General features: G+C 48.1%; 1 protein-coding gene across 5 annotated transcripts in view; it reads left to right on the top strand.

The window, feature by feature from the left end:
- Window positions 1-13,941, top strand: part of cacna1g (calcium channel, voltage-dependent, T type, alpha 1G subunit) — a 218,841-nt gene that overhangs the window by 155,249 nt on the left and 49,651 nt on the right. For 3 of the 5 annotated variants that reach the window (XM_063481624.1, XM_063481623.1, XM_063481625.2), the window contains 4 exons: window positions 9,275-9,401; window positions 10,123-10,248; window positions 10,384-10,473; window positions 10,952-11,165. In XM_063481624.1, the coding sequence (XP_063337694.1) occupies window positions 9,275-9,401; window positions 10,123-10,248; window positions 10,384-10,473; window positions 10,952-11,165 (557 nt within the window). The remainder of the gene's footprint in view (window positions 1-9,274; window positions 9,402-10,122; window positions 10,249-10,383; window positions 10,474-10,951; window positions 11,166-13,941) is intronic. The other 2 variants (XM_063481626.1, XM_063481622.1) reach the window with 1 other exon arrangement.

Genomic DNA, 13,941 nt, shown 5'->3' with positions numbered 1-13,941 from the left:
GCAAAGTTCTGACCAAAAAAAAAAAGCGAGAAAAAAAGCAAGAAAAGAAGAGCTGCCTCATTTTTTATTCCCTCTGTATTCCTGCAACTCATCAGCCCTCCTCTCCTCCCTCTGTTCCCTATTTCTATCTCTCGGCGTCGCTTAATTACACCCAGTGTTTGCACTGTGGGAGTACGGCTGCCACTTATTGCCCTACTTGTTGTTCCCTTTACTCCGTGTGAGGAATAAGCTGGTGGTGGAAGGAGAGGAAGTGGGAGAGAGAGAGAGATGGGTGGTGCATGTGTGCAGGTGGTGAGGATCGTGGCACGCTCCTCATTGCTCCTTTGTGCGGTGCAAAACAAGGACACCGCCATGAAATTATGCAGAGGTAGATCAGACAAAGCAAACTTCTTTCTCTCCTTCTGCTCTCTCCATTCAGCTTCCCCTCATCCTCCTTTTTGTGCCATATGCAAATAGACATAACGGAGAGAAGCCCACTGCAGCGTGTCCTTCATGTACCGCATCATCAGAGTGTATTGACTTAGAGTGAGAGCCTCGTCTCTCCATAGTTCCTCTCCTTAATAAGCCTTTTCACTTCAGTGTACTTGTTAGAGTGTGGTCTGAAAGGACGTGAAAAGGTACAGAGGCTCGTCTGAGGTGTTCATATGCGACTCAGCAGTGTGCAGGAACTAGAGCAAACTGGTCAAATATCTTGTTCAATTATTCAGGCTACTCAACACACAACCACTTGAATAGGTCGGTTATGTGTATTTCAAAATAGACGTGTGTTTTCAGAGATCTGAACGTTATTAGTTGCATCGATCCGTCCGTCCTTCCATGGTAAATGGACTTTTCTTCTACTTGAGCACTCGAAGTGTTTTATACAACATACTTCATTCACCCATTCAAACCCATTCACAGCCATTCATACAAGCACTTTTTTCTACACCTGAACTCTTTCTAGCTAACATTCACACACATTTACACACATTCACACTTCGATAAATACATTGGAGAGCAACTTGGGGTTCAGTATCTTGCCCAAGGATACTTTGACATGCAGACATGCAAGAGAAGCCAAGGATTGAACAAACAACCTTTCAATTAGTAGGTAATATGATCAGGGGGTAGATCATCCCTCCATCCATGGATGGATGGAGGGATCCATCCACCCATCCATGGAATTCAGGGTTGTGGTGGAGCTGGAATTCATTAAGCTATCATAGGGAGAGAGAAGCGGCACATCCAGGACATCAGTCCATTCCAGAACCAGCACAAAGAGAACCATTCACATGCTCAACAACAACTATGGCCAGTTTAGAATCAAAAGTTACCTGATCACACCTGTCTGTGAACTTTGAGAGGAAGACAGACATTGATACTAGATTGTTTCAACATGAAATAAGCATACCATACGGAGCTGCCCTGTATCAGTTTTATCCCACTAGCTATTCATTAGTCTGCACAGCTGAGGTTCTGCTGTTCAAAGTCCAAAGTATTTTGTGCAGTTTTAGGTTGTGAGCCCTGCCATTGTTACCACATGATTATGTTGAGTTATTCCAGGCGTAACCTCTCCACCAGGTTTAGGCTGAGGAAATGTGTTCTTTTTTTAGACACTAGCTCAGGGATGGGTCGGTGTCCTGCAGGTTTTAGATGTGTCCTTGATCCAACACAGGTGATTCAAATGGCTAAATTACCTCCTCAGCATGTCCTGAAGTTCTCCAGAGGCCTGGTAATGAACTAATCATGTGATTCAGGTGTGTTGACCCAGGGTAATATCTAAAAGCTGCAGGACACCGGCCCTCGAGGCCTGGAGTTGCCCACCCCTGCACTAGCTACAACTATTAATTTAACTAATATTTGTATTAGCCTGCTTTTAATACTAATTTGGCAGTGTTACTTTCCCCCATAAAATCCACCATGAAAAGAAATATGAGTAAAACCTGGACGTCATTTGGTCTTTTTTTTCTTTTTCTTTTTTTTTTTACCAGAAATGACTACAGACAGAAACTGGACTTTGATCACTGTCATTGCCAAGGGACTGAATGCAAACATGCTGTCAAAGAACAGGAGAATGAATCCCAGGAGACATTCACAGCTGCACTCCTTGAGTACTAGTGCCCTCTATAGGCCAGATGTGGAGCCTCAGCCTATTATGGCAGTGAATCAAACACATTTGAGCCACTTTGGTCCTGAGCACATTACAGTATTTTGGACTCTCACAGAGACTGAACCACTAAATATTAAGACCAAATGTGAACAGGACCTGGGGTGTTCTTTTGAAGATGGTGAGTGGAAGCCAGAATGTGAGGGAGCACTACCAGCCACCACAAGGTTTTCCACTTTTAACAACAGTGCCTATTTACACCAGAAAGACACCAAAGACGAATAAATCAATTTCAAATTTTTGCCCTAGATGCAAAATTATAGCCAATAACATGTAAAAATTCAAACATTGCAAAGAGATTCTGAAAGAGATTCTCAGATTTGAGATCCCTCGCTCTGCTAGATTAACCTTTTTTAGACAACATGTCCCATTTCCTGTTTGCCTGAAGAAAGAATCTGCAATGAATACTGGCAATAAATATGTCTACGCTGATTAAAGCAATCTCCTCTGACATGTTTTCAGGCTGCGACATCGATTGGGTTCTGTACTCACATGTTGAAGCTTCAACATTTGGTTGTTGCCATGTTTGTTTATTTGCATCCAGACGCAGCCATGTTTAGACTACAGTGTGAAGCACAAAGGTGCTAATGCAAACTAGTTTCTTTAGCATGCTATAGCCATAAACGTTATAGTTGTAACTCACAGATATACTGTTTAACTCGGTGAAAATGAAGCACAAGCCTGCTGGGTAGTCTTTAATACAAAGCATGTCTTCTTATTTTGTCAGATTAGAAATATACTCCAAGAGGCGCTGATAATAGAAAAAGAATGGAGAAGTTCTGTCACGGGTAATGGGAAAAACGGACTCAGTCGCGGAGCTTTTGATGCGAAGCAGACAGTGCGTTTATTTACAGTGCCCAAAAACAATCCCAAAACAAAGCGAAGTGCAAAGTCCAATGGTGATCTCCTCCAACTCCCAGTGGTGCACAGGTGAATTTCCACAGTGATCATCCGAGTGTGTTTTCTTCTCCTCCGAGAGCTTAATTCCGCGGGCTCCTTCTCCCCAACCTCCTGCTCCGTGTTTCCTCCTCCTGAAAACGAGCGACACAAAACCGGTGAGAAGGCTAGCCGGCTAAAGCTAAGTTGAAGTTAACAACACTTTTAACTACCGAGCTTCAAGTACAATCCAGCGTCGACTGCCGTCTGGACACACAGTTAAATACCCCAGCTCATGACGAAGGATGATCAGTGACAGCTGGGTGGTCGATTAGGTGCAGGTGTGTCAGCCGCTGGGTGGAGACAGCAAGGGTAGGGAGGAGGAGAGAGAGACACACACGCACACACACACAGGCAGGTCGCCCCAGGAAGGACCGTCTGGTCATGACAGTACCCCCCCTCTAACGGGAGCCTCCGGGCGACCCACGAAACTTGTCCGGGTGCCGACGGCGGAATTCCCTCACCATACCGGGATCGAGAATCGCGGACCGCGGCACCCAGGAACGCTCTTCCGGACCGTACCCCTCCCAATCCACCAGAAACTGGAAGCCCCTACCGCGGCGCCTGGCATCCATTATGCGAGTAATGGAATAAGCCGGAGCACCAGCGATATCCCGGGCGGGTGGTGGGGGCCCGGGAGGCAGGCACAACGGGCTGGTCCGGACCGGCCTAAGTTGAGAAACATGAAACACATTGTGTACCTTCATGTTGTGCGGGAGGGCCAGCCGGAGAGTCACTGGATTCAGGATGGCTTGCACAGAAAAGGGTCCAAGGAACCGGGGAGCCAGCTTCTTGGACTCAGTCCGCAGAGTGATGTTCCTAGAGGACAGCCATACCTGCTGGCCCACCCGATAGGCCGGTGTAGGGACGCGGCGGCGGTCAGCCAGTCTCTTGTTTTGTGCGCTTGTACGTAGCAGAGCCGCTCGGGTCGCCCGCCAGATCCGTCGACAGCGTCTCATGTGATGTTGTACAGAGGGTACGGCCACCTCTCCCTCCGTGATGGAGAGGAGTGGGGGTTGATACCCCAGGGATGCTTCGAAGGGAGAAACACCCGTAGCGGCCGACGTGCTGGAGTTATGGGCGTATTCGGCCCACGCCAACTGCTCACTCCATGACGACTGGTTGGAGGACACGACGCAGCGCAGCATGGCCTCCAGCTCCTGGTTCGCCCGCTCAGTCTGCCCGTTAGTCTGCGGGTGAAAACCAGAAGACAGGCTGACCTGGACCCCCAGCTCGGTACAAAACATCTTCCACACCCGAGAGGTGAACTGGGGCCCACGATCAGAAACAATGTCCAGAGGAATGCCGTGAAGGCGAAAAACATGCTGGGTTAAGAGCTGGGCAGTCTCTAGAGCGGTGGGAAGTTTAGTAAGGGCAACAAAATGGGCAGCCTTAGAAAAACGGTCAATGATGGTGAGTATAACAGTTTTACCAGAAGACGGCGGGAGACCAGTGATGAAGTCCAGAGCGATGTGCGACCAGGGCCGGCTGGGGACGGGCAGTGGTCTAAGGAGTCCCGATGGAGGTGAGTTGGACGTCTTATTTCGGGCGCACACAGGACATGCGGCCACATACTCCCGGACGTCCTGAGAGAGAGAGGGCCACCAAAACAGCCTTTGCAAAAAGGTGACAGTTCGATTCCTGCCCGGATGGCAGGTAAACCGTGCAGTGTGTGCCCAGTGGATGACCTTACCCCTGACCGCTGAGGGTACATACAATCTACCTGCTGGACCGGTGCCGGGGTCAGGCTCTTGTTGCTGGGCATCTCGGATCACCCTTTCTATCTCCCAGGTGAGGGTCCCCACAATGCACGAGGCCGGCAAAATGGGTCTCTCCTTCTCCTCGGGGTCCGTGTCTGGCGCGAACTGGCGTGATAGGGCGTCTGGTTTCGTGTTCCGGGACCCGGGCCTGTAGGTAATGGTTAGGTTAAACCGTGCAAAAAACAATGCCCACCTCGCCTGTCGGGCGTTCAGGCGCTTCGCCGCTTGGAGGTAGGCAAGGTTCTTGTGGTCCGTCCACACGACAACAGGATGTTCGTTCCCCTCCAACCAGTGCCGCCACTCCTCCAGCGCCAACTTGATGGCAAGAAGCTCCCGGTCGCCTACGTCATAATTCCTTTCGGCCTGAGTGAGACGACGGGAGAAAAAGGCACAAGGGTGTAATTTACCTTCCTTGCGCTGAGAGAGAACCGCCCCAACTCCTGAATCAGAAGCGTCCACTTCCACCACGAACGGCAGGGCGAGGTCGGCCTGGGCCAAGATGGGGGCAGAGGCGAAAAGGCTCTTGAGACGGTCGAATGCTTGCTGGGCTGCTGGAGACCACAGGTACGGCTGTTTGGGTGACGTAAGTTGTGTGAGAGGCAATGCTACCTTACTGAAGTCCCGGATGAAACGTCTGTAGAAGTTGCTGAATCCCAGAAAACTTTGCAACTTCTTCCGGGAGCCGGGCACAGGCCACTCCAACACAGCTTTGACCTTAGCCGGGTCCGCTCGCAACTGGCCCTGTTCAATGATGAAACCCAAAAAAGAGACAGTTGAGGCATGAAACTCACATTTCTCCGCTTTACAAAACAGCCGATTCTCCAACAGGCGGCGTAACACCAGTCTCACATGCTTAACATGCTCAGCTCTGGACCTGGAGAAAATCAGAATGTCGTCAAGGTAAACAAACACGAAGTGGTTCAAAAAATCTCGTAGAACATCATTTACCAGGCCTTGAAAAACAGCAGGGGCGTTTGTGAGTCCGAACGGCATTACCAGGTACTCAAAGTGACCCAGATGGGTGTTGAAGGCCGTCTTCCATTCGTCCCCCTCGCGGATGCGGACCAGGTGAAAAGCATTGCGGAGATCAAGTTTGGTGAAATGGGTGGCTCCTTGAAGGAGTTCAAAAGCTGAGGCGAGCAGAGGTAAAGGATATTTGTTTTTGATGGTGATTTTATTTAGTCCCCGATAGTCAATGCAGGGGCGTAGGGTCTTATCCTTCTTTTCAACAAAAAAGAAGCCTGCGCCCAAGGGGGAAGTGGAGGGACGGATGATGCCGGCTGCCAGGGAGTCCGTAATGTAGCGCTCCATAGACTCGCGCTCAGGTTTAGAGATACTATAGAGTCGGCTAGTGGGCAAGGGGGCGCCTGGGAGCAAATCAATCCCACAGTCGTACGGACGATGGGGGGGCAGCGACTGGGCCCCGTCTTTGCTAAAGACTTCACCGAGATCGTGATATTCGGCAGGCACGGTTGACAAGTCGGGGCGAGTGGGCGGCCCAGCAGGATCATCTGACATACAACCCGGCACCGCAGAGCGTAAACACTGCTCATGGCAACGGGTGCTCCACCCCACGATACATCCCTTGGCCCAATCAATCTGTGGATTGTGTTGCTGGAGCCAGGGGAATCCCAAAACTAAGGGTGTGTCAGGTGCCTCGAAGAGAAAAAGGAACATCTGCTCAGTGTGATTGCCGGAGAGAGTGAGTGTGATTTCTTGCGTGCGGTGAGTGACAGCAGCTAACGGTCTGCCATTAAGCGCTGACACTTGAAGCGTTTCAGGGAGAGGAACAACGGGCAACCCCATCTTGCGGGCCAAAGCCTCATCCAAAAAACTTTGTTCAGCTCCCGAGTCTATTAGTGCATCACAAGAATGGGTGCGGGAAAGAAACCGTAATTTAGCGGGGCAGCTGAGGTGGAGGAATGTCTTAACCGGCGCACCCGTCAGTATCCCCACCTTTACTGACGGGCTGAGTCTTTTAGCCGTGAGGGACAGGCGTCCGCGAAATGCCCCTTCTTCCCGCACGCAAAACACTCACCCACCAGCTGTCTTCTGCTCCGGGTGATTTTAGTCCGTCCCAGCTGCATGGGTTGCTCCTCGTCAGCATGTGAATCCGGTTCCTCCTCTCTCCACTCGAGAGATGGGAGTCCAGTAGGAACTCCTACGCCCCCTACTGACCGTCGCCCCTCTCCAGTCCGCCTGCCAAACTCCCGCATATGGTCATCTAGACTGATACACATGTTAACCAGGGCACTTAGTGATTTAGGAAGCTCTTTAGTGGCCAACTCACGTTTGACATTCTCATTTAAGCTGTTTAGGAATGCTCCTCGGAGCGCCTTCTCCTCCCAGCCAGTCTCCTCGGCCAAGATCCAAAAGTCCACGGAGAAGTCTGCCACGCTCCGCCGGCCCTGCTTTAAAGTAAACATGCGATGAGCAGCACTGTCTGGGTTTGATCCCTTGTCAAACACACACCGAAATTTGCTCAAAAAATCACTATATGAGATGGAAGGCTGGGCGCTCAGAACTGCTTGAGCCCATAGCAGTGCTCGTCCGGTCATGAGCTCAACCATGAGGGTGATCTTGGCGATATCAGAGGCATAAGCTCGAGTCTGCTGCCTAAAAATCAGAGAGCATTGAGTCAAAAATCCCCGGCTTTTGTCCAAATCTCCGCTGAATTTTTCAGGTACAGGTAATGTGTGTTCTCGCTGCGGCGGAGGTGGAGATGGAGGAAGAGGACAGGCCGCTGCTACATTAAGAAGCTCTACTGGTGGTTGTGGTTGTGTAACGGGCTCTGGTGGGTGAACGGGTGCTCTAGGTGTAGCTAGCAACATACCTTTCAGTTCAGATACCACCTGTAGTAGCGCGGACTGCTCCTCGGCCACATGCTGCAGCATTTTTTCATGTCGTTCCAACCGTTCAGCTTGAAGCGCGAGCTCGCGCTGGACGGGAGTTGAGTCCGCTGAGTCCATTGCTGGCTGGATTGTTCTGTCACGGGTAATGGGAAAAACGGACTCAGTCGCGGAGCTTTTGATGCGAAGCAGACAGTGCGTTTATTTACAGTGCCCAAAAACAATCCCAAAACAAAGCGAAGTGCAAAGTCCAATGGTGATCTCCTCCAACTCCCAGTGGTGCACAGGTGAATTTCCACAGTGATCATCCGAGTGTGTTTTCTTCTCCTCCGAGAGCTTAATTCCGCGGGCTCCTTCTCCCCAACCTCCTGCTCCGTGTTTCCTCCTCCTGAAAACGAGCGACACAAAACCGGTGAGAAGGCTAGCCGGCTAAAGCTAAGTTGAAGTTAACAACACTTTTAACTACCGAGCTTCAAGTACAATCCAGCGTCGACTGCCGTCTGGACACACAGTTAAATACCCCAGCTCATGACGAAGGATGATCAGTGACAGCTGGGTGGTCGATTAGGTGCAGGTGTGTCAGCCGCTGGGTGGAGACAGCAAGGGTAGGGAGGAGGAGAGAGAGACACACACGCACACACACACAGGCAGGTCGCCCCAGGAAGGACCGTCTGGTCATGACAAGTTCAGTTTAGTGAATTAGCTGAGGTTAAGCCTTATACCACATCTAATAGCTACACCTGTCTTCCCTAACTTTAGACCAAATGGCACATACACACACAAATGGTTGAAACATTCAATAAACAAATAGTTAAAATAGAAAAAAGCATTGAAGTGCAAACAGGAAAAAAAAGGGCAGCCACTAACTTGTAATTCTCTGATCAGGGCTATTGATCACTGCGACCTTGGTCAATCTTGGCTCCTTATTATCTCATGTCTTCTCTTAATGTGCTATCGACTGTTCTATCACTCAATTGTCAGCCTGGAGAAAAACATACAGTGTAGACAAAGACAAATAGACAGTGGCAGAGATGATTATCGCCTCAGCGGCTTTAGCTGCTGAGAAACTGTGCGGCAGTTTGTTTTTTAATCATCTGATCACCTCATATGTTTGGTGCTTGCTTGAAGAGAAAGCCCGTGCAGGCGAGCGCGTTACCCGTTAGGTTCCGTGTAGTATCTGTGTATTGAGTTTTTCCATGTCAGAGAAGCACAGCTGCTGTGCAGTGCAGTGCCAGGTGCCCTGCTGGTGCTAATGAAGCATCCTCATCAGTCCAGTGGCTTAATTAGAAGACTCTGTTTCTTTGACTGCAATAAGCAAAGAGATGTGTTTTTAAAGAAAAGGAAAGAGGGAGCAAATGAGAGACACGGCAAATAAACAAACTGCGATGGGGGGAGGGGCGTGTATAAAAGTGCCTGGGGTGAAGGCCTGGGGGGTAGGGGGCATGATGAGGTTGCGGGTTGGATCGCTGCGGGCATCCATTCTCCATCTGGTGTGAGCTGCACAGTAAGTGACCTAAGAGTGTCCTGCACAAACCCCCACACACACATACTGCACTAATACCCCATTGTGTGCCATGTTCCAGCGTGATCAGCAGAGCCCCGGGCCTGAAGCTGGTGGTAGAGACCCTGATGTCATCCCTGAAGCCCATCGGCAACATCGTGGTCATCTGCTGTGCCTTCTTCATTATCTTTGGCATCCTGGGAGTACAGGTGAGAGGGGAGGGGGAAATGGAGAGTATACGCACAGACCTAATGAGAAGACTCTGTAAGCATGCTTGAGCAATTTGACATGTGATTGAATGCTCGCGCAGGTCTCCACCCTCTCCCGAACCACCTTGGGTGTATGTACATCTGGAAGGGCTATCAGAAAAACAGCTATTTTTTTATGCACTCTCCGACTTATAACTCATAGGCCTGGACGCTTATGTATGCTTATGTGGCCGCAATGAGTTTTCATGGCTAACAGCCCAAGGACCAATCCATACACACAAGCTCTGTGTCCTTGGTGTAGTTCCAACTCCTGTTTGTCTGCCGTCAGGACATTAATGTCCTTTAACCATCTGTCCAAGTAAAGTAAGGTCATAAAGGGTTAATGGCTGTTATGACACCATGAGGCAGCAGTTGGAACATTCACTCATGAAGTGCAGAATTCAACTTCCAGTGTTCCCAACGCTACCGATCCATATGTTGTCGCTCAGTGTCAATGTGCTTTTGGAGCTTTTTATAGCTTCAGTAAAGAGCATACACACTTTGGCAAAGTACCATATCACCCTAAATCGTGTAATATGAAATACATAAATGTACTCTCAGGGTTGAACTAAAGCTTTCAAAACCTGGAGTCCAATCACGGCAGGGTCGCCTATAAGCCATACAAACTTAACAGTGTTTTTGTGGTGGTTCAAATGTATGTGTGTGTGTGTTTTCTCCTCAGCTTTTCAAGGGAAAATTCTTCATTTGTCAAGGAGAGGATATAAGGAACATCACCAATAAGTCAGACTGCTTGCAAGCCAGCTATAAGTGGGTCAGACACAAGTACAACTTTGACAACCTGGGACAAGTAAGACATTCGAAATGTCAACATTCCTGATGGACAGACGCATGAATAAAAAGAAACTGATGATGTTGATCATGTTTTTCAACTGCTTTTAACTTTAGTCTGTGTTTACGTTTCAACCCTGTCATCCTGTCTCAGGCCTTGATGTCTCTCTTTGTGCTGGCGTCAAAAGATGGATGGGTCGACATTATGTACGATGGGCTTGATGCTGTGGGAGTTGACCAACAGGTAAATATTAAATTGCGCACACAAAATGTTGGCAAGTCCCTTGGCTGTTCAATATAATTTCTGGATTTCGTCTAATACAGCCGTACCTGGCAGGCAGTCATTACTTAGAATGAGTGATGAAGACTTCTTAATGTAAAAAAAGATCCTCCACATAGAGCTAAAAGAAGATTGATGTTTCCGTCTGCAGCAAGAGCCCTGCACAGAACAGAGCAGGCAGCAATGACAATAAAATAAGACACTGAAGACGTCAGATACAGTATGAAAGGAGGAGGCGGGTTGCAAAGCAGGTTGCAGCTACAGAGCACTTGTGAGTAAGGTAAAGCAGCTTTGCCAGTTAGATGTGTGGAAGGGCATTACCTGGGCCATCAGCTGACGTGGGCGGGCATCAACATCAGCTGATCTAACCTGATTGTGTCTGAGCCCAGGTTTGCAGCCAGCCTGAATTAACGTCCTTCCTGATTTTTCTGTTGTTTTTCAGCCCATAATGAACTACAACCCATGGATGCTGCTCTACTTCATCTCCTTCCTCCTGATCGTCGCCTTCTTCGTGCTCAACATGTTTGTAGGCGTGGTGGTGGAGAACTTCCATAAATGCCGGCGCCACCAGGAGGCCGAGGAGGCCAAACGCAGGGAGGAGAAGAGACTGAAACGCATGGAGAAAAAGAGACGGAGTAAGGAGAAGGAGCTGGCTGGTCGGTAGTCTTTCCACATCTTTCTGAGTCCTGCTTGATTCGAGCTTGAGCCTTTTTTTTTTTCCTTTTTGCTTTTTAATTTGATTTGGCCGAATACGGAAAAACGCAATTAGCGAGCTAGTATCAAATATAGTTGCTACTCTGCGGTAGAACTCCCTTTCCTTCGACCATCCTCTTTCCCTTTTACCGTGAGTAAAATGGAAAGAATTCTTAATCCAGTCTGGTGGTCACCTGCTCTGGCTCTGTAGAGTCTGCTGCAGGCTGTGGAGGCTTTTCTTCGACCCCAGCAATAATTAATCAAGCTGGATGTTAAGAAAAGCTCCCACAATCGGCAGGTTCGCAGAATTAGGACTGATGACTGCTGGAGTTAGCCGCCACCCTTTCCCTCCTCCCTTAACTTGCCTGGTCTACCGTAGACACCGTGCTTGGGATGGCCCCTTGGAGCATGCCCAGTGAGTGCTGACAGATGGGGCTTGCATGGTGGTGGGTATACAGAGCTAGAGGGAGGGGGAGTCAATGATTTCATCACCGTGGCCCGAAAAGGAGATGACCCCCCCTCCCTTCCTCTTTTCTGCATGCGGTTTAGTACAGCCGGAGGAGCAGGGATAGACCAAAATCTGGAAGAAAAGGAGGAAGAGTTTCACCTGTAGCTTGTGAGATTTACGAAGGAGTTAGAGCTAATTCCATGCCTGTCCCACCCTCACCTCCGGCTGTATAGGAGTTGATGACAAACTGCTTTTTTTTTTCTTTTTACCTTTTTTAATACTTTCCACTGCCTCCTACACCCCCCAAAACAGTGCTAGCTTCTGCTAGCATTACCCTTCTTGGGAATTTGAGGCCTATACTCATGCCTTTACAGTATTTTGCCAAACCTATTCCAAAGGCACTTTTTTATATATATGTCTATATTTTGTACAAGGAGCAGTGGACACTTTTTTTAAAGCCAAAAGGCAAAAAACCCAAACCTTTTCATTTCTTTTATATATATATAATTTTATTTGATAACCGGAATGTTTCCGTCGAGCTCTTGAGAAATACAGATGGAAATTGATCTTGCTTTTACAGGAGGTGTCCGCCACGGCTATCTCATCCAATCAAGAAACTCACCCCCGACCCTGTCGCACACAGTCTACGTGTACACACAGTATATGTCAAGAGGCCCCTTTAACTCGTCTTCTTCCACATCTCTGAGTTTCTTTCCCTGCTTTTGTTTTTCTCCTTCTCTAATTTTTTTTTTCATTGAAACGGTTCTCTCCCTAATTTCTGGCTCAGTATTTTTTGCCAGGATGCTTTTTTGTTTTGGTCTTTAGGGTGGCTAAAGGGCAAGATGTTGATTCCTTAGTAAAACGGCAATACGAAAATGAAAAGTTGCTCATAACAGTTGCAGTTGTAACTCGACAATTTGTAAAGCGGGTGTTTTTGAGACCTTTGGTTTGTGACATGTGAACGGTTTTCATCCAAAGAACTGGACTCAGAATCTCTGGAAAGACGAAAATAACCATAGGCACACAAACCAGCTTAACCTTTCATCGCTACCTTCTAAGCCTTACTCCATCCCTCTTTCCCTCTTTCTATCTCTTTGACTCTCTTCTGTCTCTAACTTTCAGCCATCTTTCCTTTCTCGCTTTCTTCGGCCTCTGCCTGACTAACACGCTCTCATTCCTCTAGATTTATTGGTTCCGGGGGTGAGTTGGGCCCTCTCTGACGGCACACTGAAAGGTACAGAGTTTCCAGCATGTTCTGTGTGTCCCTTTTTAAAACCCCACACCGCCACCGACCACGACCACCCATTAATGGTGGCTAGGGTTAATAAGTTCAATGATCACGGGAGGTAGGGCCCCATCTTGCGTCCCCGCCCCCCTGCCTCTCTCCCATCAGCTCTCAGTCCGCTGGACATGCTGTTACCTGTTTTCTCTGTCGTGCCTTTGTCTTTCACAGCTCTTCCACACCGCTCGTGATCCATCCACTGTTCACAGCACCGCACCGCTGCTGCTGCACCACCAACACCACAAGAAAAGAAGACTTTGATGTAAAATTAAATTAGCAGGGAAACTCAGGTGGCGAGAGGGAGAGAAGGGAAAAAGATGTTTCCAGATAAGAATTCCAGAGTTTCCTTTAGTGTTTTTCAGACAGACGTGGTGTAATTCTCTCAGTATATGCTTATGATGCTCTTTTCTTTTAGTTACAATAATATTTTCAATCAGCACCAAAGCCATTTTGTCATTTGAAAGCGTGGTGACATTTTTAGAAGAAAGTGTTACAGAGAACTGAGAACATAAATGTTGTAATGGGCATAAAAATATACTTTAGCATAGCTGTGCTTTAAGCTAACTCTTATTGTCAGCATGCTAACATACGTAAATTCAATAAACGCAGTATTTGACATTTATATTATTTAGTTTACTGTTTGATTGAAACACAAACCTCAAGGTGGTACTGGAGGAAACTTCTCGAGATCACTATAGTAAACAAACGTTAACATAGAAGTTTAAGTAAGTAAAATTGAGCTGTCGGTGGCTCTAGATGAAAAGTCGCTACCACATTCGCTAGTCATTCATCATCTTGGATTCAAACAAGACTATAAACACTTTGTTCGATATTTCACTCTGAATGAAAGTGATCAGCTGATAAGTGGAGTCACGAAGTTAGTAAAGCCGGCCAAGAATCTATAAGCAGCTCTACTTTGACTTTGAGATCTCAGCAATCTATTGTTTTCTTGGTTTAGTGCAGCTAAACTCAGATAAGCGAAGCGTGACAGATGGTTACTTTGACTACA

The sequence above is a fragment of the Pelmatolapia mariae genome, linkage group LG8, assembly GCF_036321145.2.
Source record: "Pelmatolapia mariae isolate MD_Pm_ZW linkage group LG8, Pm_UMD_F_2, whole genome shotgun sequence".
In the NCBI taxonomy this organism is placed as follows: domain Eukaryota; kingdom Metazoa; phylum Chordata; class Actinopteri; order Cichliformes; family Cichlidae; genus Pelmatolapia; species Pelmatolapia mariae.
The sequence above is the reverse complement of the archived record's forward strand: the minus strand, read 5'-3'. Positions and strand labels throughout refer to the sequence as shown.